The sequence below is a fragment of the Amia ocellicauda genome, unplaced genomic scaffold (genome assembly GCF_036373705.1).
Source record: "Amia ocellicauda isolate fAmiCal2 unplaced genomic scaffold, fAmiCal2.hap1 HAP1_SCAFFOLD_228, whole genome shotgun sequence".
In the NCBI taxonomy this organism is placed as follows: domain Eukaryota; kingdom Metazoa; phylum Chordata; class Actinopteri; order Amiiformes; family Amiidae; genus Amia; species Amia ocellicauda.
Genome location: NW_027102791.1, coordinates 2,501 through 26,324, shown reverse-complemented (window position 1 = coordinate 26,324; position 23,824 = coordinate 2,501). Strand labels below are relative to the sequence as shown.

Here is a 23,824-nt window from a genome sequence, read left to right as displayed (position 1 = left end):
GAGTAGGTGACGTCAGCTCCCAGCTCGCAGAGAGTGAAACAAACATGGCGACAGGCTGGAGTGGGCAGGGGTATATGCTAACTTTGGTCGTTTTTCTCTGGAGCGCAGCAGCTGGACGAGCACAGACAGCGGCGGCGGGGGTCATCAACAGCCGGATCTTGGGGATGCGGCTGGAGACGAGCAGCAAGCCGGCCATCACGACCGATAAGGGGATCATCCAGGTAACGGAGGAGAGCAACGTAGAGCTCAGGTTTTACGGGTTACAGATGCAGCCGGGCACCTGGTCAATCATCAGGTTTACGGAGCACGGAGACGACGGCGAGGACAGCGACAGCAACTTTAACAGGACTTGCTCCGATTTCACCAAGGACTTCACCATCCGCAATCACATGAATGTCAGCAACCAGGGCACCTCGGGGGTGATCCGCATGAGCATAAAGCCCCTGCGCAAGAGCGAGCCGTTCAAGGAGTACGGCTTGTGCGTGAAGCACAGCCCGGAAGGCAAGTGGTACCTGCTGGGGGAGAAGGATGGCAGGCTGCGGGTGGTGGAGGAGAAGAAGTCGATGCTGCCCATGTGGCTGCAGGTCATTCTGATCGCCCTGCTGCTGGCGCTGTCCGGCATGTTCAGCGGGCTCAACCTGGGTCTGATGGCGCTGGACCCCATGGAGCTGCGCATCGTGCAGAGCTGCGGCACCGAGAAGGAGAAGAAGTACGCACGCAAGATCGAGCCCATCCGAAGGAAAGGCAACTACCTGCTGTGCTCGCTTCTGCTGGGCAACGTGTTGGTCAATACCACCCTCACCATCCTGCTGGACGACCTGATCGGCTCCGGACTGGGCGCCGTGGTGGCCTCCACCATCGGCATCGTCATCTTCGGGGAGATTGTGCCCCAGGCGCTGTGCTCTCGCCACGGCTTGGCGGTGGGCGCAAACACCATTGTGCTGACCAAGTTCTTCATGCTGGTGACCCTCCCGCTGTCCCTCCCCATCAGCAAGCTGCTGGACTGCGTGCTGGGCCAGGAGATCGGCACCGTCTACAACCGGGAGAAGCTGGTGGAGATGCTGAAGGTGACCGAGCCTTACAACGACCTGGTCAAGGAGGAGCTCAACATGATCCAGGGCGCGCTGGAGCTGCGCACCAAGACCGTGGAGGACGTCATGACGCCGCTGAGCAACTGCTTCATGATCCACAGCGACGCCGTGTTGGACTTCAACACCATGTCGGAGATCATGGAGAGCGGCTACACACGCATCCCCGTCTTCGAGGACGAGCGCTCCAACATCGTGGACATCCTGTACGTCAAGGACCTGGCCTTCGTGGACCCGGACGACTGCACCACGCTGAAGACCATCACCAAGTTCTACAACCACCCCGTGCACTTCGTCTTCCACGACACCAAGCTGGACTCCATGCTCGAGGAGTTCAAGAAAGGTACGGTTGGGGGGGATGGGGGGGGGGGTTGCACAGCTGTGAATATTAGCTGGGTTACAGAAAACCATTTTTGAATATACAGTTGGCGTTTTCAGACTGGTCGGACTGGTTTACATTTGGGAAAAGAACTGCCCAGGGCACCCAGTAAGACCATCATGAAGACGGAGGCGTGATCATATGCACTTCAGCTGTTGGTTTTGAAGGCTGTGCATCTGGGCTTGTTTTCACGCACTGAAATGTGCTGTCGGATTTCCAGCTCCACCCCCTGATCAATAAAGTAAGATCTCTCCAGGCAGACACTGACACAAAGCTTTGACACACTAACAGATTCAGAGTAACAAGGATATAAAGAGATGTTTTAAAACCTGCTCTGCGTTATTGTCGGAGTAGATCACCGCCACCGGCCAAGTCACTACTCATAATTTTGATCTGTGTATCGGTGGCGTCGGTATGTGACTCGGTGTCTCGGTGTCTTTATCCCGATTTTGCGGTGTGCCCTGACAACTGGGAAAACCATGCAGTGCGTTAAGTGCGTAGGGTCTGTGGTGTCTTGTCAGTGCGTAGCTGGAGCACAGTGACACCCCAGGAGAGGGAGCCGGTTTACAGCCCCTGCTCCAGTGCTGTAAAACAACACTTTTCACTGATTACAATTACATCATTAAAAGAGGCATCTGCCAGGATACAGTGGCATGCCTCAGATGTGTACTCGGCCCAGTGTTTTTCCACTCTGGCTGCTGTGACTCTGTGCCGGTGCAGCCCCCCCAAGATGTGTCTGTATGCCATTTGCATGTTGTGTGCAGTAAAGTCTTGTCAGAAGCCAGGGAGTTGGTAAAAAAAACTAACTTGAAACTAGCATTATGTTGAACCAGGTTATTATAATTTAGTAGGATATATAGGCTACTACTAAGTTTCCCAATAATGTATTTATTTATGTATTTTAACCCAACCTTTTCTCAGGAATACAGGGAAATAATGTACTGTAAGTCACGATGGACAGTTGCATAGGACACAGTGGCTACCACTTCTAATAATTCTGGCTCGATCCAACTGGACGATTAAACTAACAGAACAGTGTGTCTGCTCTTGATTAATTCTCCTCTGTGTTGTGTTTGTTCAAAGTCGTGAAGTTATAGTAGAGTGGGCCGGGGTGTTGGTGTTGGAGACTCGTCTGCCGGGCCGCTCTTGCCAGGTGCCACTAAAAGCAGGTGCCCAGCCCAGTTTGGGCCTGTAAGCGTTGACTCCCACATCAGGGGTTCTTGCCACCAGACCAGCCTCGGAGTGACTGCCAGCAGCCCCTTGCTGCAGTGTCCCTGCTGTCAGTGTTTGCTGTGATGTGTGCAGGGCATTCAGACAGGGTTTGTGTGTCAGGCACCTGTATTACCTTGGGTTTCTTCTGAAACCAAGAAAAAAACCTGACTGACTGCGCCAAGGCACGCATGACCACACTCTCCTCACAGATGCGCCCTTAGGCTCCCAAACACGCACCAGTTGTTTTGCTCCCGCCGCGCACGAATCGCTAATCCAGTGCTGCTGATGCAAGTCTATTGATGAGCTGGGGAGCTGGTTACACAAGCTCTGCCCCTGCAGCAGCAGCAGAGTATCGTGACCTCCAACCCCAGGCTCTGCTACACATGACACCCCAGCTCCTGGGCCAGCTATTGCTCTGTGAACTGAAGTTAGACGCATCTAATTCAGCTAATTATACTTGATTCTCTTCCCTCCGACTATAAAAACAATCCACCACAAAAAGTAGAACTGCGTTGTTGTTGTTGTTTTTTTTTTTTTTTTTATAAAGTCAGTCTAGCATTGTATTGGATACCACAGGAATCCAGGACGGTCCGTACGGAAATGTGTCGGCCGCTCTCCTGGGAAGGCGCACTAGCAGTCTCCTGAGACGCACTGTGCTTGTGCTGCGGAGACAGAGTGCTGTAATGCCCAGTCGCCACAGTCAGAGCAGAAGATCAATGGAAGTCATGATAAACACTACTACTATTACTACTACTACTATTGACAACCGAAACAACAAAGGAACATGAAAATGTGAGCGGCCTTGTGCCCCGTGCATCTCCACTACGGTACAGGCTGTGATATCATGTGCTGTGCGGGAGTGCGGAGCGGGGGTGTTGCCAGAGTGCCCCCACATTTAGGCTCTTGTGGAGCCAGCAGCTGTTCTGCGTCTTTGATGTCTTCTTCTGGGAGTGACAGTTGGAGAACATGACTGAGCTTACCAGCAAGAGAGCGGGGCTAGCTCATCTGGGCTCCCCTACCTCATCTGTGTAATACGTTCGGAAAGAAAAGCCAACCAAAACATGCCCGTGAGGCTGCATGGCCCGGGCTGCTTGTTCCAGCCCCCCACTACTGTTTGTGCAAAGCAGTGCCTCTTAATTCCAGGCCTTTATTTAATTTCCACTTGTTCCCTTGTGTCTTCCCAGTATTGGCTTTACTTCTGCCCTTGTGAAGAGGCTCTGAATAGGGCCTGTGTTGCAACACCCAACCCTTCATATCTGGGCAGCTTTATTTTATTTTATTTATTTATTTTCCATTTTCTTTTTATTTTTTTAACTTCAGAGGTTAAAAAAAACAAGAAAAGAGAGAGAAAAGCAGACAGACTGGTTCTGCAAGCTGTGCTGCTGTGCTGCTGTGCTGCTGTGCTTTGGTTATGACTCAAACAGGGCTTGGAAAACAGGCTGCCCCGACCCAGAGACACTGGACACTGTACAGAACACCCCCGCCCCCCGGGAGTGTGTACTGTACTGCTGCTGTGGCAAAGCTCCCATTTATTACATGCTCTGGAGCAGCTTTTTTCCCACCCTTTTTGTTTTTTTCTCTTTTCTTTTCTTGGCTTGGTGGTTGTTGGGTAAACTGAGTATTTTTATTATCATACTTTCTTAGCAGACGCCCTTATCCAGGAGAAATTCCACAATAAGCATTTCAAAGCATTACTTTTTGTGCAGTATGACAATCGGTACAAAATACAAACAGCACACATCCTAGTACAATGAGCTAACAAGTGCAGACATAATACAGTTAAGTCCCAGGTAAGTGCTATCGGAGGGGGGTGGGGGAGGAGCTGCAGTAGAAGGATAGAAGTGTTAACAATACATAAGTAAGCAGGAGCATAAAGAAGCATAGTTTAATAAGAACGTTTATACATGTATTCATTCATTCGTTCATACACATGTAGAACTATTTTCTTCCACAAATGCAGTCAGAGTCCAGAGTCAGGAATCAACGGGTTTTTATTGCGAAGACCTTCGGAGAGCTAGGGCACACACAGAGGGCACCCCCTGGCCTGGATTCCTCACCCTGGATTCAGACCATCGTTTTACGGACATTTATTCACATTGTTTAGTAACAACTACAGTGAGGGAAAAAAGTATTTGATCCCCTGCTGATTTTGTACGTTTTCCCACTGATTATCAGTCTATAATTTTAATGGTAGGTGTATTTTAACAGTGAGAGACAGAATAACAACAAAAAAGTCCAGAAAAACGCATTTCAAAAAAGTTATACATTGATTTGCATGTTAATGAGGGAAATAAGTATTTGACCCCTTCGAATTAGTACTTGGTGGCAAAACCCTTGTTGGCAATCACAGAGGTCAGACGTTTCTTGTAGTTGGCCACCAGGTTTGCACACATCTCAGGAGGGATTTTGTCCCACTCCTCTTTGCAGATCCTCTCCAAGTCATTAGGGTTTCGAGGCTGGCGTTTGGCAACTCGAACCTTCAGCTCCCTCCACAGATTTTCTATGGGATTAAGGTCTGGAGACTGGCTAGGCCACTCCAGGACCTTAATGTGCTTCTTCTTGAGCCACTCCTTTGTTGCCTTGGCTGTGTGTTTTGGGTCATTGTCATGCTGGAATACCCATCCACGACCCATTTTCAATGCCCTGGCTGAGGGAAGGAGGTTCTCACCCAAGATTTGACGGTACATGGCCCTGTCCATCGTCCCTTTGATGCGGTGCAGTTGTCCTGTCCCCTTAGCAGAGAAAGGCCCCCAAAGCATAATGTTTCCACCTCCATGTTTGACGGTGGGGATGGTGTTCTTGGGGTCATTCCTCCTCCTCCAAACACGGCGAGTAGAGTTGATGCCAAAGAGCTCGATTTTGGTCTCATCTGACCACAACACTTTCACCCAGTTCTCCTCTGAATCATTCAGATGTTCATTGGCAAACTTCAGACGGGTCTGTACATGTGCTTTCTTGAGCAGGGGGACCTTGCGGGCGCTGCAGGATTTCAGTCCTTGGTGACTATGGTCCCAGCTGCCTTGAGATCATTAACAAGATCCTCCCGTGTAGTTCTGGGCTGATTCCTCACCGTTCTCATGATCATTGAAACTCCACGAGGTGAGATCTTGCATGGAGCCCCAGACCGAGGGAGACTGACAGTTATTTTGTGTTTCTTCCATTTGCGAATAATTGCACCAGCTGTTGTCACCTTCTCACCAAGCTGCTTGGCGATGGTCTTGTAGCCCATTCCGGCCTTGTGTAGGTCTACAATCTTGTCCCTGACATCCTTGGACAGCTCTTTGGTCTAGGCCATGGTGGAGAGTTTGGAATCTGATTGATTGCTTCTGTGGACAGGTGTCTTTTATACAGGTAACGAGCTGAGATTAGGAGCACTCCCTTTAAGAGAGTGCTACTAATCTCAGCTCGTTACCTGTATAAAAGACACCTGGGACCCAGAAATCTTGCTGATTGATAGGGGATCAAATACTTATTTCACTCATTAACATGCAAATCAAATTATAACTTTTTTTTTAAATGCGTTTCTCTGGATTTCTTTGTTGTTATTCTGTCTCTCACTGTTAAAATACACCTACCATTAAAATTATAGACTGATCATTTCTTTGTCAGTGGGCAAACATACATAATCAGCAGGGGATCAAATACTTTTTTCCCTCACTGTACATGTAAGTAACATGTAGACCAAGCAGATTTCAACAGTGATGATCACATACTTCTGCTTTTGATCACCCTGAGTTTGTGGGTCAAGAAGTCGTGCTGTGTCCAGGATGCACCTTGCAGAGGTTTTATATTTTTGACGAAACAATGGACTGTTCTGGAGTAAACGAGTGATGCGCTCTGCTTGTCCCCTGGCCTGAAGTGCAGGTCCCAGTCCTGCAGTCACTCCGATCGACCCGTCCCCATCCTGGGAGTGGGAGTGGGCTGCTGGGTCCAGTGCTCTGCTTCACACGCTTTAACTGTCCTGTTTGTAACTTCACCAGCTTGTGTATTATGCAGCAGTGAACAACGCAGTTCAGACTGGTGCCTGTGTTGTGTGCTGGCCAGTTCCTGTTTCTTGGGGAGGCAGAGTCTCTCTTGTCTGCTCTGCTCTGCTTGTTCCTCTGTCCCTCCACTTCCTGTTTGTCTTTCGCCATCTCTCTGGGTGTTTCTGAGTGCTCGTGCACGGCCACATTGCGGTGTGCAAGTCTGTCTGTCTGTCTGTCTGTCTGTCTGTGTGTGTAAATATACAGAGAGAGAGAATGTAATATTACACGTTTTTCACTGATCAGACAGAGGGTGTTGAGTGCGTTGCAGAGTGCGGTACCGACAGTGTTGTGCAGGGCCTGCTCTCCCAGCTGCAGCGCAGTGTAGCGCCAGGCGCCTGCTGGGAGCAGAGAGGTCAGGCCTGCGGGGGTCTGGCCGACACACTGCGCCCCCCCACCTGGCTGCAGGCAGCGCCATTTCCTCGCTCCCTGCGGTGGGCCAGCTGGGCACAGCAGGGCCCAGGGCTCACTGTGAGAGAGGGGCCACACTCTGCTCGCTCACATGCTGCTCTGCCAGGCGTGTGCCGGGGAACAGCCTGTTATTATTAACATCATTCCTATTACCATCACCACCGTGACCCCGTGCTAGATGAAGTGGTTGCTGAAGATGGATGGATGGATTATTACGATTATTATTATTTATTTATTTGCACGAAGACTGGGCACCTCCAGTCCTATGGCACAGCTTCCCGCAGGCTCCCTAGGCATTCGTGCAGGGGACTGGTGTCCGTGAGCAGTCACTGATTAGTCAGTAGTTCAGCTGAAGCTCTGATCCCAGGTGACGTACAGTGACTAAGGGCTGATCCACTTAGCTGCCGGTCGCTGACACTGTGACGCTGGTCTGCACGTCTCCTTTGAAGGACGGAGCACTAGATCAGGAACTCCCTCAGGGCCACACAGAGGAGGTTAGGGCTTCTGCCCGGCATGAGGCCTTGGGGGAGCACTTACATTAACCACCGGACCAGACAGCACCGTTCAAGGTCTGTTAGCGTTCGATTAGCAGGAGAATCCATTTCTCAAGCGCTGCAAATCTGCTGGAGAGTTTCCTGTCCTCCAGTTAATAATATTAATAATAATACATTCCTTTTATGTGGCAGTTTATATAACAGTGTTGTGATGCACTTGAAGCCTGACTTTGACTGGTTATAGTAGGCCTATTTTTTCTTTTCTTTTCTTTTTAAGACATAGTTACTCTTTTTTTTTTTTCGTGGGAGGGAGAAGCAGTGAGCGTCAGGGAGAAGCAGAGGCAGGCAGCGCAGGCTCAGGATGTTTCTTATTGCTTGATGAGCTCTGCTCTCTTCCTGGAATCCCTGCATGTCAAAGGTCAGGTTCCCAAAAATACCCTGCCCAATCAGCCACCTCGATTGGCTGAGATAGGAAGAGTCAGACGCTCTGATAGGTGGTGGAAGCTAACGAGGTTCTTTGAGCGTCTTAAAGACTAAGGGTCCCCTAATTGGCTTTAGCAGAGTTAGCCCGGCTCGGCGATTGGCTTACAGAAAGATGGCGGCATTGTGATTGGCTGAAAAGGTAGGCCTTTTAGGTGATTGGTTTAGCCTCTAATCCCAGAGAAGGCAATCCCTTGCTCTGCGAGTGGAGAGACTCCACCTGATTGTCTCAGGGCAGCTTAGACACACACTGGTATAAAACGTGCTGCTCCTCACAGTGCAGTCACACAGTCACACACAGACAGCTGTCTACAGGTACTGTCCCACACTGGGGGGGATGTTTGGCATGTTGAACATGTGTTTTAGGTTAATGTTTGTAAAACCATATAAGGTCCCCTGAATACAGATATGTGCTAAATGGATACAGCACTTGTTCAGTCAGGGTGTAAACACTGCAGTACTCTAAAGACCCACTATACAGACTATACTGTATTGTTGTTTGTGTGACTTCATTTTGGGAGAAGAAAAAAAAAAAAGGAAGGGCCCGTGTGACATCACTCTCCTAACAGGGTTCTGATCTCATGGAAGGTGAATCAGTTTGGTTTGGGTAAATAAAGCTCTTGTGTTTGAAAATATAAAATGCCTGTGGCCTGATAAGGAGAGGGTGGGCGGCAGCGGGCGGCGGTGTTTACTGGTTCAGGGAGGAAGGATTCCTGTGGTCGGGCCTGAGAGCTGCTGCCCTGGAGAGTCCGACTGTTTCGCAAACTGCTGGTCATGTGGTCAACCCATCCCCCCACCCCTCCAGCCACCCAGGCTTGTGATACAGCTAGCCTCCATCACAACATTTCACTGTTATTTTATTTATGTGTGTCTGTATATGTTCATGGCGACTCATTTTCATTGCAGATAGTATGTGGTTCCATTCATTTACTGGGACCTGTATCGTTAGCTATTTGGGCACACAGACTTCATTTATATTGGCTCTGAGTGAGTGTGTGTGTGTGAGAGGGGGTGAGAGTGTGAGCATGCTGGTTTGTTGGTCATGGCACAGTAGTGCTGTGCAATCATGGCTGGCCACTGGCTGATGGACACACTAACACAGTGGGGCTCACACTGGCAGACGCTGCTCTCTGTGGCCTGTTCTGTCGACAGGACCCTGGCAATCTCTTACACACAATGCAAATGCCCACACACACTGACACTGGCAGAGAGATGCTGATAGGCAGACAGATGCACAGACACGCACTCACGCACACGGTCCAATGCGCAGTGTCCCACGGGGCTGTGTTGTTATGCAATAGATTTAATTCCAGCTGAGCGACTGACTTGAAGCGACTGAGATTTAATTCCGGTGAGCGGAGAGAGCACCCTGTGTCATTGTCAAGAGGTCTGGCTGTGACATCCCGGTATCCCAGAGCCCTATGTAGATCTCTGAGGAGTGCAGAACATGTCTCCCAAGTGCTTGCTCTGTCATTTTTTTTTTGTATTTTATGTTTCTTATCAGTGACTGTTGATTAGGCTATACCTTGTCTGGGGCACTGCACAGCACTAGGGCTGTCCACTGTGCACCAACTCTCACACACAGCTCCTCCAAACATCTGAGGCATTCATTAGACCATACACCTCCCACTGCCCAGTGTAACACATACACACACACTTAATTTAGTCTGTCAATATTTACCACCTCCACAGCCCTTTTGGGTCACAGAACTGTTACCCCATTACCATTACCCCATTAGTCTTCCATCTTATTATGGACAAAATCCACTTTAAACATGGTCACCAGAGACCATGGCCCCCTGCCTTGACCAATAAAATGTGGTGTGAAGGAGATTTGTCTATATACCATAGTTTAGCACAGCGCTAGACATTGTTTTTAATCGATTTCATTATGAATGTGGTCAATGTTGGGAATAGCGTTTCTGTGCTGCAAATTCAACCGTGAAGGTGGGGGGTCAATAAGTGGTCTGTGCTGTATCAGACCTGTGCAGTGCTCTCTGTATAGCTTTAGCACAGGAGAGACGCAGGACGGAGCCTAGCAGCTCCTCTGAGTTGAAAAGGCAGGCAACCATAGACTGGCTGGGCAACTGAGGGGGCAGCCTGGGATGACTGGTGTGTTTCAGTGCCGTACGTTGCTACCTGTGTCCAGGAGGCGGCGGTGCTGAGAGTGGAGTGTTCTAGGAAAGTTTCCCAAACCAGTCCTGGACCCCCCCCTGCCCTGCTGGTTCTTAATTACTTAATTGAACTGTTAGCAGTTGAGAGCTTTGTTGGAATGAAAACTAGCAGGGCAGAGGGGGCTCCAGGACTGGTTTGGGAACCACTGTTGTAGGACAGTGTGAAGGTAAGTGGGGTGTAGGTGGACCTGGGGGTGGACACAGAGGGCTGGTGCTGGGGGCAACATGGTGTGGGAAAAGAAAATAGGATTTGAGGTTTGTTCTGGTGCTCCTCTGAGAGACAGACGGATGGAGACCTGGAGAGAGAGGGTATCAGAGTGACACGGAGCTAGAGAGACGCACGCACACACTGAGCGAGCGAGAAAGAGACAGAGATGCAGACAGATATTTTGTGGTGTGTATTGTGGTTTGTTTTTGGTTTTCATCAGAATATGTATTTTAAAACCCTTTTTCTGAATGGAGCCTGGGTGCCTTTTCACTAAGACTGTCTCCTGTGTAAATGGCTCTCTAATGACTGTTTACTCCAGACTGAGGCTTAATGAATCCCAGCAGAGACCAGAGAAAGGGAGGCGGTTTATACAAACATGTATTTACAGGACCCCCCCATACCTGTTGGCATGGATACCGCCTGGTGATGTAATGCCATACCCCCAGGTATTTCTGTCACATACCCAGTGCTCCTGCTGCCCAGTGTATTACTGCTGCTCCTGTGTAAATGTGTTTAAAGTCAAAGTTGCCTTATTTTTATTCCATAGCTGCTGATTTAGGTCACTACCAGACACACACATGTGTACACACGTACATATACACCCACAAACACACGTGGGGAGGGGGGTAGGGGGAGAGATGTGAAAATGCATGGTACACAAAAAATATCAAATCTACAAGTAAGATGTGGAATATATCGGAGCAGAGTGTCTCTGAGTGTTGTGTGTCAGTCTCTGACTGCTCTCCGTGTCCCGGAGCTGTGTGTGTCCTGGGCTGGGGCTCATCTCCCTGTGCCCTTGTTCCCAGTGAGAGGGGTGATGGAAGTAGAAGTGGGAGGGGGAGGGGATTTGACAGAGCACGAGGGCTGACACAGCATTCCTTAAGGGGGAAGACTGGAAGAGACCAGCTGGGCACAATCACTCCGCCTTCTAGCTCCCAGTATCAGCTCTAGAGTGCATGCATAGGTGTGTGTCTGTGTTCACGTGTATTTAACCCTGTCTGTGTCTTCCAGGTAAGTCCCACCTGGCCATCGTGCAGAAGGTGAACAACGAGGGGGAGGGAGACCCGTTCTATGAGGTGCTGGGGCTCGTCACGCTGGAGGACGTCATTGAGGAGATCATCAAGTCTGAGATCCTGGACGAGTCGGACATGTACAGTGAGTGGGCACACCTGTTCCTGCACTGTACTACACTGTACTGCCAAATACAGCACAGAACCTCACCGTACAGAATACCCAAAACATAAACCAGCACTAGGCTCCCTATGATTGCCTCCCCACGACAACACAACAGCACAGCACAGCGCATGACAACAGCACAGAGACACAGCACTAACCTGTCTGTCTGTCCCTGCAGCTGACAATCGCACGCGGATCAAAGTGGCTCCGAACAAGAACAAGCGGGATTTCTCCGCCTTCAAACAGGAGAGCGAATCAAAGGTCAAGATCTCGCCCCAGCTGCTGCTGGCAGCCCACCGCTTCCTAGCAACAGGTGAGGGTGGTACTCTGAGCCCCTGTCAATCAGGACATCCTGTGGGGTAGACTGGAGCAAAACTGTCAGAAAAGTAGACGAAATGTATGCACACACCTATAACTCACCTGTATATTGAATCACATTGCATGTGAACGATGGCGAAGTGTTACAATTCCCAGGTAAATGGCACGTGTGAAAAGTCCACCGTAAGCATCTCTCTATCTTTCTCCCTTTCTTTCTCTCTCTCTCTCTCTCTCTCTCTCTCTCTCCCCCTCCCTTTTGTTTATTGAGGTTTTTAAGGTTGGAAATGTTTTTGATGCATTTTTTTTATTTTTTTTTTTAATACATTTTACACATTTTGGTTTACTTAGGCAAAGGATTTGTTTAGTATTTTGTATGTTATTTTAGTGCATTTTGAAGGGGGGGTGATGTTTTTTGTGTGTGGTTTGTATGTGCAGAATATATTTACACTTGTGTGTATTTTTAAATTTGTAAAAAGGTGTTAAATTAACCCTCCTTCCCTCTCTGTCTCTCTCCCTCTCGGTCTCTCTCCCTGCCCCCTGCAGAGGTGAATCTGTTCTGCCCGACCCAGGTGTCAGAGAAGGTGTTGCTGAGGATCCTGAAGCACCCGGATGTCATCCAGGACGTCAAGTTCAACGACAGCGACAAGCGGGCTGCCCAGCACTTCCTGTACCAGCGCGGCAAGCCGGTTGACTACTTCATCCTCATTCTGCAGGTAGGCCCCGCCCCATCCGTCTCTCCCGCCGTGGCCCCTCACTCTTCAAGAACTCCTCCCCGCCGGACTACCTCACACCAGCCTCTTACTCCTGACCGACTCGAGCAGGTGGACGCAGCCGCCGTGTTGCTCTAAGCCACAGCAGACACACGACCCAGCTTTTACCCTGGCGGGCCCCACAGTAGAGCCCAGTAATACGAGACACAATGAGATCGTCCACAGTGGCATTAACACAGATAATTTATACAGCAATATCGCTGTGCCTCACGAGGCCGGTAACGGTGACCTGGACACTCCAGACACTGATGCTGTTATGGATTCCAGAGGAGAGAAATATACAGTATTTCACAAATATACTTATTAAGAAAATTGTATAAAAAAAAAAGTTCCCGCAGTGCCCCAGTGGGGAAGTGGCAGCAGGGTGCAGAGGCGCAGCTTGTGAACAGGCAAGACAGGCAACTGCCTGAGGCCCTAGGCCGTTAGGGGGCCCCTGAGGTTATTAATAACATAGCCTAATGGTGATGAATGCTGGTTGGAGGGGCCCCCTGGGAATTTTTGGCTAGGGCCCCAACAGACTCTGGAATCGCCACTGGCAGGGTGGGGTTGGTGGCCGCAGTGTCCTTGGTGGGGGGATGCTCAGTGCTGCGCTTTATTAATTGATCCTGTTACATAACCAGGTCCTGCATCCTGCCTGCCAAGTAGCCCAGCTTCACTGCACTAATCCACCCACCTACGGCCTGCCCTTCTGCCCGGCCCACTGAGACACTCACACACACACCCTGACACTCTCACTCACTCACTCACTCACTCACTCACTCACTCACTCACTCACTCACTCACTCACTCACACACACACACACACACACACACACTGACACTTTCACTTTTACTTACACACATGCATGCTGACACATACATTCTCACTCACACACACTCAATCATACAAACACAGCTTCTGTGAGTGTCGTCTCTGAGGGTCAGTGAGTCGCTGTAGTCAGTTTGTGTGTGAAGTCAGTAGGGTGTCTGTGCTTAGTGCGTATGCGTCTCTGTAGTCAGTGTTGTACAGTTTGGCAAAGCCTATGGGAATAAGTGAGGCGTTCTATGTCACATTTTTCCTCCTCTCAAATTCAAATTCAAGTTTGCTTTATTCGCATGACAAATAGGAGTAATATGTATTGTCAAAGCAGTTTTTACACATAACATACAATAAAACTGAATAACAAGAATAACTGAAAAGTAAATACTATATACTATAAATATAATAATTATAGAAAAAATGAAATATGAATACAAGTAAAATACATTAAACATATATATGCACATGCACCCATATGGCACAGCGCTGTGTCCAGTGGTCACTGTAGGCTTCTCATGTTGTGACAGGTTGCTACATATGTTGCAGCCAGCGGGGCTGTGTGTCCATCTGCCAGGACTATACCCAGCTTCTCTTTCTCTGTCAGTTGGGGGTAGTGGGGGAGAGAATTGGTGATTTTTGGTGTAAAAGTCTTTATTGCAGTGCAGGAGAAAGTAGAGGTGGACACAGAGACGCACTGTCTCACAGTGACCACAGCGCCGGTCCTCTGGGCAGCCAGGTCTGTCTGTTTCTGTGGCCCTTCTGTGATCACTGAGCTGGTACTGGGTCAGAATCTGTCTCTGTTTCATATCTCTGACTGTGAAGAGAGACTCTGCCAGGGTGGACTCTCTGTTTAGGGCCCAATAGCAATCCAGTTCACTGTGGGATTTAGTTTCTGTGTCCCAATGTTCCAGAGGGGAGATTTTAGTTTGTTCAGTAATTTGTTTGGCTCTGATGGGCAACTGGTGAGCAGCGCTGGTCTGAGGCTGGTTGGTGTTAGTGGGGTTAGGGGCAGAGTGCCTCAGGGCCAGCTGAGGGGGCTCTTTCTTGGGCTCAGAGGGCCTTGTGTTGCTATGACTCTGGGGGGCTTGTCTGGAGATGCATCCAGAATTTCAGTGCTCTCTTCTGGATGGGTACGAGCAGTGCGTACCAGCCCAATTCAGCCCTGCAGGCGAGGGTGTTTTTTAGTGGTTATAGTTTGTTTTTGCAAAACTCTGCATGCAGGGTCTCTGTTGGATGTTTGTCCCATTTAGTGTAGTCCTGCTCACTGAGTGGAGCCCATATCTCACTGCCGTACAGCGCAATGGGCTGAATGACACTGTCAAAGATCTTGGTCCAGATATATGATGGCATATAAAGCTTTTCGAGCTTTCTCTTTTAGTGCCTTCACTGCCAGGACAAAGCACTGATCTTCAGTCCGAGGTCATCGTAGTTCAGGGTGTGTTGTAGGGCAGTGTTGCCTAGAGTGAAGTGGTATCTGCTTTACTTACATCTGGGCTTTTTTTGGAAGATCATTATTTTGGTCGTTTTTAGGTTCACTGCCAGGGCCTAGGTCTGACAGTTCTGCACCAGCAGGGCCTGGTTCTGCTGAAGCCCCTGTTGTGTGGGCGACAGCAGCACCAGGCCATCTTCGTAGAGCAGGAATTTGATCTCCTCATCATATAGGGTGAGGGCAGGGGCTGCAGACCACTCCAACACTGTGGTCAACTCATCGATATAGATGTTGGACTCAGACTGCAGCCCTGTCTCACGCTGCGCCCCTGAGTGAAGAACTCTGTCCTTTTTAGCCAATCTTTATTCCGCACTTGTTTTCTATGTAGATTGTTTTTATTACATCATAAACTTTACCCCCTACACCCCTTTGAAGTAATCTATAATATAGTCCTTCATGGAATCAAAAGCTTGTTCGAAGTGAATGAAAATGGGCAAATAGTTTGTCTATTAGGGTGTGTTAGGTGTAAATATGATCTGTAGTGTGATGATTTGGTAGGAAGCCAGTCTGACTCTTACTCAGGACACTGTGCTTGGTAAGGAAGGCCAGTATCCAGGTGTTAATGATACTGCAGAACACCTTCCCCAGGTTGCTGCTCACAAAGATGCCCTGGTAGTTGTTTGGGTCGAATTTGTCTCCACGTTTGTAAATTGGGGATATCAGCCCCTGATTCCAGATGTCAGCGAAGCAGCCCGAATGCAGCACCAGTTGAATAATAAGCACAGCCTCCTGCAGATCAGGGCTGCTGTACTTGAGCATCTCAGGGCTGATGTTGAACACCAGATTTAGTCACATTTGCTTGGCACTGTGTGTTTAGGAAGGTGTTAATTAAGTTAGTAATTTTGGTTGAACTAGTTGCTTTATTATATTCCTCTGTGCTGTTTGGAGCCCATCTGTATGATTGCTAGGGTTAAAAACGGCTTACAGGGCTGTGATAGTGTGTGGTGACTGTGGCCTGCTCTTTTCAGGAACACATCTGATTACACTGTGTAACACATTTGTAACACATTTATTTATTTATTTATTTATTTATTTATTTATTTGTTCCTGGGTAGTAAGTGTTACCAGCACTGTGATATTGAAATTTACCTATTTCCAATCAGAAAACGGGCGAAGTAAATACAGTATAATCGTAAATCTCAAAAACCTACTCACTTCTAAATCTTTTGAAGTCATTTTTGTATTACTTTAGTATAAATACATGTTAATTTGGATTCAAATGTTGTTTTTTTCTGACTTTGTGAACGAAAATTCACCCGTTTTCTCATTGGAAATAGGTAAATTTCAAAATATCACTGTCCTGGTCACAAAAGCAAAGTTTGTGGGGAATAATAGCCATTTTCTATACTTTTGAGGTATAAGCAATTAGGAAATAAGACTTACTACCCAGGAACAAAAATTGTGTTACATAGTGTTATAATCTTGGGGTTTGTGGGTTGGGGTGGGGGGCGGGGGCATCCCATGCTGTTCCTCTGTTCCCAGTCAGACGTGAAGTGTTGCTATTGTCCCATTATGTCATCTGAAAGACATGTTTTGTTTTCCTCTCCTAAACTGCAATTAGAGGAAGACAAAAATCCTAGTGTGATTATGTACAATTATCCTGCGTTCTCTCACTCCCTCACTCTCTTACACCCTCACTCACTCCCTCACTCTCTCCTGCAAACCCCGCCCCCTCTTTGCTGGCTTTTTTGATCAGAGTGCCATGACTGCAGGCACTCGAAGAGAGGAGTGAATATATGATTATACCCCACAGTAATAGCCCCATTAAGATGGTATAGATGTAGGCCTGGTAAGCCCAGCACTCATCAAATCAGCACTAATCAGAGCCATCATAGTGGGCTGTGTCTGTAGGGGGCCACATCCCTATTGTGCTGTTTTTTTTTTTTTGCCCCCTTTGATGTCTGCAACTTGCTGTTGTGGCTCAGTAGCCCAGGGACTACGACACAGGCAGTGTGCAACAAGAGTGTGAGAGAGAGTGAGTGCATGGGAGTGTGACCGAGTGTGTTCAAGTATGTTTGAGTGCCAGAGAGTCGGTGAGCGTGTGTGTGGGGCAGCGCACTGTGTGTCGGCTCTGTGGCACAGACGCGGCACAGAGGGCTGACCGCCAGTCATGACAGAGCGAGAGACTGCTGGAGCCGGGGAGCCTTTTCTGTTTATGGTAACATACGCACTTCCTGTAATCATCATCGCACTGCCATCATTTATTTGTTTATGTTGTATTTTGTATTTTTTTTATTTTAACTGGTACAGTAAGGCAGTTTAATGACAGACGTGGGAGTCTGAACATTAGCTCTCATTGTCTGGGCCTAACCCTGTCATCGAGACATAAATATTTGTCCTTCCTTGAGAACAGAGAGGGAAGAGGGATGGGGGGGTTACCGTGGGAGTGGGAAGGATGACTTGCAGGCTCGGGGGGCGCGCAGTCGTCGGAGAGAGAGCTAGAGCGAGTGTCACCATTGCACCAGGGAGGCCGTGGAAGGCTGGGGCTGTTACTGTGCAGTAGGTCAAAGTTCAACCATACAGCGCGTAGACTAGGGAGCGCAGGCGTGCCCCTGAGAAGCAGGCGGCCGCTCGGATAGGTTCTGTGTGCTGCTGCTGCCCTGTTGGACCAGCGGCTGTGCTCTCGGTCACGGGCGTCACACCTGCGCTTTATTTCTGCAGCTGTAGTCGGACGCAGTGGGTCCAGCGAGGGGAGAGGTTTGGGGGACCCCTGCCTGCAAAAGCAGGAGTACACTGCCATTAGCAACACCAAAGAACAGGAGTGAGAGTGAGGGGTACAGAGGGAGACGGGGAGAGAGAGAGAATGAGATCAAGAGAAGAAGAGTTAACTAACATTGCGTTGCAGAAAGATCCCAGCTGTCAACATGTGTTATTATAAAAGGTGACTCATCCTGTTTCAGTGGGAAGAATCGAATCTGACATTTGTTTTCCTGTCGCCTCTTCACGGCACCGCCACAAACTAAAGCAATAATAATAATAATGGGCCCCGAATGGCCTGCTGTTCAGTAAGACCCCTTGGCCGTGGGTCAGCTGCCAGACCCCAGTGATCTGTGTGTCAGTAGCTTATTGATCTGCGGACTTCATCAGGGTGTGTGTTTTTGTGTGCATGTGTAAAAGTGCTGCTGTTTCTCCTTTAAGGGCCGGGTGGAAGTGGAGGCTGGCAACGAAAACATGAAGTTTGAGACAGGACCGTTCTCCTTCTATGGGGTGATGGCGCTCACCTCCCCGTCCATAGGTGAGTGTCTGCCCGCCTCTGTTTCTCTCTGTCCATGTGTCCTCCCTTCACCCTCTCTGTCCACCACGAGCGGGCGGTGCCAAAAAAAACCAGAACAACAACAATGAGTTTCTGCTCCCCAATCCCGCCGTGTGGCTGGGGTCACCGATGACTGACAGGTGCCCACGGAAAACACACGAGCTCCCTATCTGGGTGCGAAGGGCTGGCGTCATATCCCAGCTGGCTTCGAGTTACGTGCTGACCTCGCTCCCATTTTGTCATCCAGCGCTGTCTGGCGACCTGTTTTTTGTTTTTCTGACATTTTGAAATTTTTTGGAATCTGAAAATCTAGAAGTTAATAATACACATTTAACTGATAAAACTATTGCAATAATGAAATCCTCAGGATGTGAATGAATAAACAAATAAACACTCTGAGCAGTGAGTGCACACGGTCCACAGCCCAGCCCATCACTCTGCAGAAACCACTCCATGTTAAGGGCGGAGGGGGGGGATAAGGGGGAAGTATTCTTGCTGAGATCAGGGCCATTGTGTCCTGGAACATGTGACAGCTGGAGGAATCGGTGGAGGGGGGGACAGCTGCAGTGTATCCATTACAGCTCCTGGGGACAATGTTGCTGGTTATCTGGGTAACTGGACACAAACAGCGACAGGGACAGGGTGGGAGTCCTGCTGATGGAGGGAGAGAGATGAGATGAGAGAGAGAGGGAGATTTTTTCTAGGCTCTTGTGTTTACAAGCTGCCCCTTCTAATAGCAGACTCTGAAACACTGTGTGACTGTCATCTAGTGGCAACAGGGTAGTACTGCACCCTCCCACCTTCAGGACTCTGCTCACTCACACAGATTTTTTTTCAGTGTTCAGTGTTTGTGGACCCTTTGGTTGTAGATGAGTCACACTGACCAGAGCAGGGTCACGGGGTCTCCTGTGTAAAGCTTTGCGCCAGACATGTGAGAGCAACACTGTCTAATAAGTTATGCTCTTATGCAGCTGGAAGCCTTCCTTCAGGATGGGTTGCAGTGTTGGAGTCTAATATCAGTGTATTGAGCATATCTCAATCTTCCTTTGTGCCAGCTGAGATCAACAACAGGATCATACTCCCAGCATCCTCCTCTGTCTTTGATTGGGCAGTGGACGTTGCAAAGAAATTTTGCTGACCCTACTGGGTTACCGTATGTTGGATGGTCCTCCAGGGACCATGTTTCTTATTGTCTGTAGTTATGTATTAATAATTGTTTTAATTACACATATGTTTTTAAAACTGCTTATTTCTTCAGGGGATACAGTGGAGTAGAGTTGGAGATGGTGGTGGGGGGGTCCTTTAAGGAAGGGGAGCCTGCCTGTGCTCTGATGGTCTCCAGGTGTAGAGCGATGTCTCTGCTCAGGTCTTCGCTGGGCTCTGGGTGTCTGACAGCATTTCTCTCCAAGTCTTCCTCCAGCTTGGCTGTGGGGGTGGGGGAAACCTGAAACAACCTGTCTCGCTCTGTCATGTCCTTCTTTCTCTGCAGGGTTATCATCTGTCGAGTCATTTCGGATTTTTCTGAGATTTCACTCTCTTTCTCTGTTTTACCTTTCTCTCTCTCTCTCTTGCTCTGTCTTTCACCTCTCTATTTCTCGTCCCCTCTCTCTCTCTCTCTCTCTCTCTCTCTCTCTCTCTCTCTCTCTCTGTCTCTGTTTCACCTCTCTCTCGCTCTCTCCCCCTCTCTCTTTCTCTGTTAGCAGTACCTCCTCGGCCTCGGCCTCTTAAGAGAGGCTCATTGTTCTCTCGCTTCTCAGGTAACCTTCGGCACGCCTGGGACCCCCCGCGCCGCTAACCCTGGGGGGGAGGGTATGGGGTATTAATGTTGGATCAGGAGAGTAGAGAGTCTGCTAAAATTAAAGTATGTGTGTGTGGGGGAGGTGGGGGAAACACTATAGCTCAGCTCTCCTGCACTCTGCACACACCTGCAGAGCCACCCGAGCTGGCGCTGGGGGAAGAGCCTGCATCGGCCCTAACCCCCCCCCCCCCACCACAGGCTGTTCCAGTTCCCCCTCTCACTGCACACAGCTTCACCTTGGTCTCCAAGGCACCGCACACTCTTATGGGCTCCCTGTGTGTGTGTGTTTGTATCCCCTGTGTGTGTGTGTGTGTGTGTGTGTGTGTTTGTGTTTGTTTTATCCAGTGTGTGTGCGTGTTTGTATCCCCTGTGTGTGTCCAGCGTCCTGCCGTTGTCTACCTCTGTCTTGCCTCCTGCCTTCCTCTCTCAGCTGCAGTGTGAGGGCCCCCCTCTGCCCCAGTCTGAAGGAGCAGTGCCAAGCGTTGGCATTGGGCTAAGATTCGGGTTCAACAGCTGGCACTTCTCACTGCTGTTATTCTTCTTTTCATTGTCGTCGTCTATGTTGTTTTTTCCCAGAAGCCCCCTGCTCTTGGCCCTTCCAATGACAGGTCTCATGGTGCAGTATAGTAGTAGCAGTAGTGGTAGCAGCTGGAGTGTGTGCGGTGAAACAGTGTACAGTTTCGACTTCCCATCCCCCCCGGGACTATTCTACTCTCCTACAAATGTTCAGCATCCTGTTAGAGCAACAAGAAATCGCGAAACTGCTTCGTCTGCATCCATTGAGGAGGGTGTGATTCTAACTGGGTGCAGTCTCTGTGCATGCCCGCTACTAACTGTGCTCCTGCCAGGTTGCTCCTCCCTGGCACTGCTACCTCTGAGCTCCTGGCCGGGGGGCCCCATGTGCCACCAGGGCAGGGCAGTAGTGTGTAGAGACGGCCGCTCAAGGCAGAAGGAGACCCCTGTGCCTGGCTTTGGTTCTCGCATTGAGTTTTTGTTTGTTTGTTTATGATCTGGTTTTATATCCTCCCCTCCCACTCCCTCTCGCTGGCTGTTGAGGGAGTATCCCCCCCACCCCTTGCCTGTACAGACTGGCATCCGTTCCCTGAACCCAAAGCACACGGCAGTGCTGAGCGCTCTGATCTTGTGTCGGGGGGGTTATTGACTCCCTAAATCGTCAGCCAACACCACCACTGATTCCCATCTCCCAGTCCTCTCTCCCTGCCAATGACACTGCCAGGTTTCATGTGGTACTCAAACGCAGTATCATTCAGGCATACACACACAAAACTCCACATACGCAATCTCACTGATACACTCTCACTCTCACACTTTTTGAGCTCTCTTGAAAACCTGTCTGTCTGTCTGTCTCTCTCTGTTTCTCTCAATCCCTCTCTATCTCTCTCTCCCTCTCGCTCAGTTCTGCCCACAGTGTGGACGTCTAACTGTCTGAATTTGCAGGACTCCACAGGGGTACTGAAAGACCCTGGCCTCCTTACCCACCTGTCTGTCCCATCCAACTCTCTCTCCTCCCCCATCCCTCCCTCCCCTGGCTGACCTCCCTAATGTGAGTGCTGTGCCCCCTTCCTCCTCTAACTGTCCCCCCCACCCTCCCTTTGTCTTCTGGCACCCCCAGTTCCCCCGGGTTGTCTCCCCTTCTCAACTTCTTTCTCCTTCACCTCCACACGTCCACCCACTGTTATTACTGGCCTGCCCTGACGCCGTGTCCATGTGTCTGTCTGTGCATTGCAGAGTTCCGCTCCCCGTCTCACCTCAGTGGGCTCAACCGCTCGGTGTCTCTGAACTGCACCGAGCGCTCCGACTCCCTGTCCGTCAGCGGCAGCAACAGCCAGCTCAACAGCGCCCTCCCGCCGCAGTACATCCCTGACTTCTACGTCCGCGCGCTCACCGACGTGCAGTACGTCAAGGTAAGCCTGTGGAGAAGGGGTAGGGGGTTACACTTCCCACTATTCACTGTCATTGTTCACTTCCTGGGGTGGGGGTTGGATGTGTGACTGTCAGAGACTGTTGAAGGTGGGGAATAACTTGGAATAACTTGTTCTTATTCCTCTTCCTCTGCCTCCTATCCCCTCCCTCAGATCACTCGCTCCCAGTATCAGAACGGCCTGGTGGCGTCCCGACTAGACAGCACGCCCCAGTCTCCAGAGAGCGGACACACCCGGCTGGAGATGCCCGAGGCGCCGGCCGCCCCAGAACCCACGGAGAATGGCCCCGACGAGACCACCAGCCTCCTGAACGAGCAGAACTGCGTGCCCCGCCACTCCAACCACAGCACTCACACCGAGAGCACCATATGACCCCCGCCAGCCCTCCCGCACCCTTGACGCATGCAGGCGGGGCGGGGGGGCCACCACGGACTCCTCTTTCACACACACACACACACACACACACACACACATACACACACGCACACTGACACACTGTCGGGCGCCTTGTCGCCCACTTCCTCCGTCCTTGCCCTGTTTTTGCACATGTGGCACACCCCTCTCAGTGCATTGTGAAGACTTGCTCTCTAAGAGAATGGCCACGGACATCACTCCCGCCCATAACTGTCTGCTAATACAATCACTGTGAGTACTGATTAACCCTCCTCCTCCTCTGCACTCCTTGCACCCCCAGCCCTCTCAAACTCTCACTCACACGGGGAGGCAGATGATGAAAACAACTCTCCCTCAAAGGTCCCTTCCCCTCCCACTGCACGCTCTCTCTCTCTCTCTCTCTCTCTCTCTCTCGTTCCCTGTCTCGCTCTCCCTCTTCCTCTCTCTCCCTGTCTCTGTCTCTCTCTTGTCGCTCACTGCAGACCCGGCCGATTCAGATTAATGGAAGGTGGAGTGTCCTTTGGATCATGTTACCCTGCTCTGGTACGGGGGGTTCCCTGGCCGAGTGGTGGACTGCTCTTCCTGGGAGGGGTGGGTGGCGCGCCCCCTCTAACCGGTTCTTGCACGTGGTCTGTCCTGAGGTTCAATCATCCAATCAGCACTGTGTCCTTCCCTGCACGGAACTTAATTTGTCTATAGTGGAAGAGGGCAGAGGGCACAGCAGGAAGACACTCCAACGTCTGTATACGGATACAGTGACTTTCAGGGTCTGCAGACAGGAGTTCTCTGTGAAGACCCTGTTCCTCTGCTAATATCAGAGGGGCTTCTTATGTGTTTGTTAGCCAAACACATCCCTATTGGACATTGTTACCAGTGTGTATGCGTGTGCGCATGTGTGTGTAAGGTCAAACTCTTATGTCAGGTCTGTTTTATTTATTTTGTTCTGTCTTGGACCTAGGAGCAGCAGACCTAGGGGAACACAGTGGGGGTCAGGGGTCGACGTGTGAGGGCGTGGCTTCAGGGTTCCTAGGCTGGGTAGGGGGGTTCACCCTTCAGTTTTGTAGGCTGCATGACTATTATTTAATGTTTTAAACTTGTATAAATCATAAGGCAGAAAACTTGGACCACTGGGGAAACAATCTAACACTTAGTTTCAAAACAAGGAAAAGCTGTAGATGCTGGTTTTTAATATATATGTTTATAATGTGTTTTTTTTTTTTTTTTTTTACATTCATTGAAGTTCTAAGGCTTTTGCTCTCCTCACCAAGTCTTGGTGTTGCTTGTGTGGAGGTCAGTCAGTGTGGTCCACCCGCCTAGGGCAGAGGAATGGGAGCTGGTTGTAGAACTCCAGACGGTTCTGACCTCCTAGAACTGCTCCCGATCCAGAGCTGTGACTGTCATAGCCATGGGTCCTCTC

General features: G+C 49.8%; 1 protein-coding gene across 1 annotated transcript in view; it reads left to right on the top strand.

Moving 5' to 3' along the window:
• The window catches only part of LOC136725889 (metal transporter CNNM4-like), a 24,708-nt gene continuing 884 nt past the window's right edge, over positions 1-23,824 (top strand). The window contains exons 1-7 of the mRNA XM_066697482.1: positions 1-1,431; positions 11,480-11,623; positions 11,823-11,957; positions 12,506-12,675; positions 18,159-18,255; positions 21,821-21,996; positions 22,168-23,824. The exon at positions 22,168-23,824 is cut by the window's right edge and continues 884 nt beyond it. Of these exons, the coding sequence (XP_066553579.1) occupies positions 45-1,431; positions 11,480-11,623; positions 11,823-11,957; positions 12,506-12,675; positions 18,159-18,255; positions 21,821-21,996; positions 22,168-22,386 (2,328 nt within the window). The 5' untranslated portion in view covers positions 1-44 and the 3' untranslated portion in view covers positions 22,387-23,824. The remainder of the gene's footprint in view (positions 1,432-11,479; positions 11,624-11,822; positions 11,958-12,505; positions 12,676-18,158; positions 18,256-21,820; positions 21,997-22,167) is intronic.